At 45.0% G+C, this 2,554-nt stretch overlaps 1 protein-coding gene across 1 annotated transcript in view; it reads right to left on the reverse strand.

Moving 5' to 3' along the window:
• The window catches only part of LOC107102236 (plexin-B1-like), a 99,825-nt gene that overhangs the window by 16,040 nt on the left and 81,231 nt on the right, over positions 1-2,554 (reverse strand). Inside the window, exons 23-24 of the mRNA XM_015401449.1 lie at positions 1,461-1,628; positions 1,240-1,388 (exon numbers count right to left, since the gene is read on the reverse strand). Of these exons, the coding sequence (XP_015256935.1) occupies positions 1,240-1,388; positions 1,461-1,628 (317 nt within the window). The remainder of the gene's footprint in view (positions 1-1,239; positions 1,389-1,460; positions 1,629-2,554) is intronic.

Raw genomic sequence — 2,554 nt, forward strand, 5'->3', positions numbered from 1 at the left:
ATTTGAATGTCAGCAGACAGCAAGAAGCCTCCCAGATCTCCAGATGCATTTGAGATATCAAAAAAGTACTCCAGAGTGTTGTTCAGCATGGGGGGAGTAGAAAATGAAGGCTAATCATGTTTTGGGTGTACTATCCCTTTAAGTGGATTCCAGTAAAGAAAATAGGAAAGAAGAGCTTCTGTAAGAACGGAAAAAACTTCCCAACATAAACACGGGTCGGTTGTCTACGGCAGGGTGTGTGTGTTCATGTGTGTGTGTAGGGTGATGAGCATCTACCTGAAATTATTCTTTGGAACTTGGAAGGTCTGTAGCATGTGGTGGTGTGCTGTCACCAATGGTTCCATTTTTCCACGTGTGATCATATACTACTGAGAATTGCTTCTTCTTGGCTGATTTATGGAACTCTCACCGTAACCTGAACTTTTATCACGTGTTGTACTTATATGGGGCCCACCCAGATAATGTTGCTTACGGGCCTATTGTTGTGTTGTTACACCATTTTTTTCCTGTTCAAAGGGAGTTTTTCCTCTCCACTGTCGCTACAAGCATGCTTAATGTGAGAGATTGCTGAAGACTCAATGAGTCGATGCAATCAGCTGGTTTTCCTTAGATAGAAAACTTTGAACCAATTTGCTGTATGATCTGGTGAACTGGAAAGTGCCTTGAGATGACATGATGTGAATTGGCGCTATAGAAATAAACTGAATAGAATTTGATTTTGGATCAAGATGGAGGCAGAGCTGACTGTTCAGTTCACGCTGCATGGAGAAATTGGAGGCAAAGAAAAGGCTCTTTTTTTTAACTATAAAAAAATGTTTATGAAGAACAACGATTAAAAACAAAAAGCAAAAAATTAAACTGACAAAAAATGTAAGCAAAAAAAAAAAAAGTTTAAGATTCAAGTTGTTTTGCTTTTTAATTTCCAAACTGCTGGCTCCTCAGAGAAGAAATAATTGCCCCCATCTTATCTGGTCCCACAGCACTTTGAGGGGCCTGTGGCTTGAAACAGAAAAAAAAACTTAAAAAAAAAAAACTTCATTTCTTCTGAGTCCCTATTTTCTTCATTTTTTATAAATTTCAAATTTTGTTTTAAATTTCAAATTTTTGTTTCCATTTTAAAAATGTTTCATAGATTTTTTTTCTGAATCTTTTCTTTCTACTTTCAGATTTTTTAGCGACAAACTTACTGGCACCAGCGTAGCTCCATAACGGTGCAAACAGAACCCAGGGTGGACTGACCTGTAGATGAGCACGATGATGAGGACGATAAGAGCCACGATGGACGCTCCCACACCCACTCCAATCTGGGCCTCCAGTGGGAAAGTGGGGGGGCTGAGGCTGTCATACTGAACCTTGCCAAGAGAGAAGTTCAGGTGGCCCATTTGGACCTGGAACACAACCAGCCTGCTTTAGTCACACAGCAATGTGGGGGGAGGGGGGTCAAAGTGGGATGGACTCACCGTGAATCCTGGCAGGTTGTCAGAACCTTCACACTTCCTGCAGTTGGGCTGCTGAGGTGGGGGCTCACAGTACAGGTGGTTCTTGGTCAGGGTCTTCACAGCACACACCCCCTCCCCTATCAGGACCACTACTTCCTCTTTGGTGATGGCCAGGTCCAGGTTGTCGCCCTGGAAACGCAGAGACAGTTTTTCCTGGTTTCCTGAAACTCCTCCTCTGCCAGCGTCAACATTCAACCCTTTCAGTTTATCTTTATCTTCTCATGCAGTTTTCGAAGCATCAAACCTCCTTTTATCACCATTAATGAGGTGAAGAATGAGGCCCTGACCTCACCAGATCCCAGTCGGTACCAATGCCTGCTTTGGCGCCTCCTCCCATCACCAGGCTACTCTACTCAGCACTGCCTACTCTCCCAGACATTAGCACATATGAACTATACGAAAAGGGAATCTAAGACAAAATACACAACAACAATTTCAATGAAAGCAGATATTACCAGAGACATCAATAAACAGCAGTATGGATGACTTTAAATACTTTGGAATCACTGTTGAAATTCATTTCAACTTTCATCGTCGTACCATCAACATGTCTCCTGATGTTGGGTCCTTTAACTGTGCTTTGTGTGGCCGCAGCCTGTAGACCAAGGAGTACCAAAACAAGACTAAAAAAAGGTCTCGGCCTCTAAAGGTCTATGACTCTGAAAGATCCCGGCCTCGGCCTCTGAAAGGTCTCGGTCCCTGCCGAGGCCTATTGAAAGGTCTCGGCCTCTGAAAGGTCTCGGCCTCTGAAAGGTCTCGGCCTCTGAAAGGTCTCGGTCTCTGCCGAGGCCTATTGAAAGGTCTCGGCCTCGGCCTCTAAAGGTCTCAGCCTCTGAAAGGTCTCGGCCTCTGAAAGGTCTCGGCCTCGGCCTATTGAAAGGACTCGGCCTGGGCCTCTGAAAGGTCTCGGCCTCTGCCGAGGCCTATTGAAAGGTCTCGGCCTCTGAAAGGTCTCGGTCTCTGCCGAGACCTATTGAAAGGTCTCGGCATCGGCCTCTAAAGGTCTCGGCCTCTGAAAGGTCTCGGCCTCTGCCGAGACCTATTGAAAGGTCTCG

The sequence above is a fragment of the Cyprinodon variegatus genome, unplaced genomic scaffold (assembly GCF_000732505.1).
Source record: "Cyprinodon variegatus isolate N-32 unplaced genomic scaffold, C_variegatus-1.0 Scaffold1220, whole genome shotgun sequence".
NCBI classification, from domain to species: domain Eukaryota; kingdom Metazoa; phylum Chordata; class Actinopteri; order Cyprinodontiformes; family Cyprinodontidae; genus Cyprinodon; species Cyprinodon variegatus.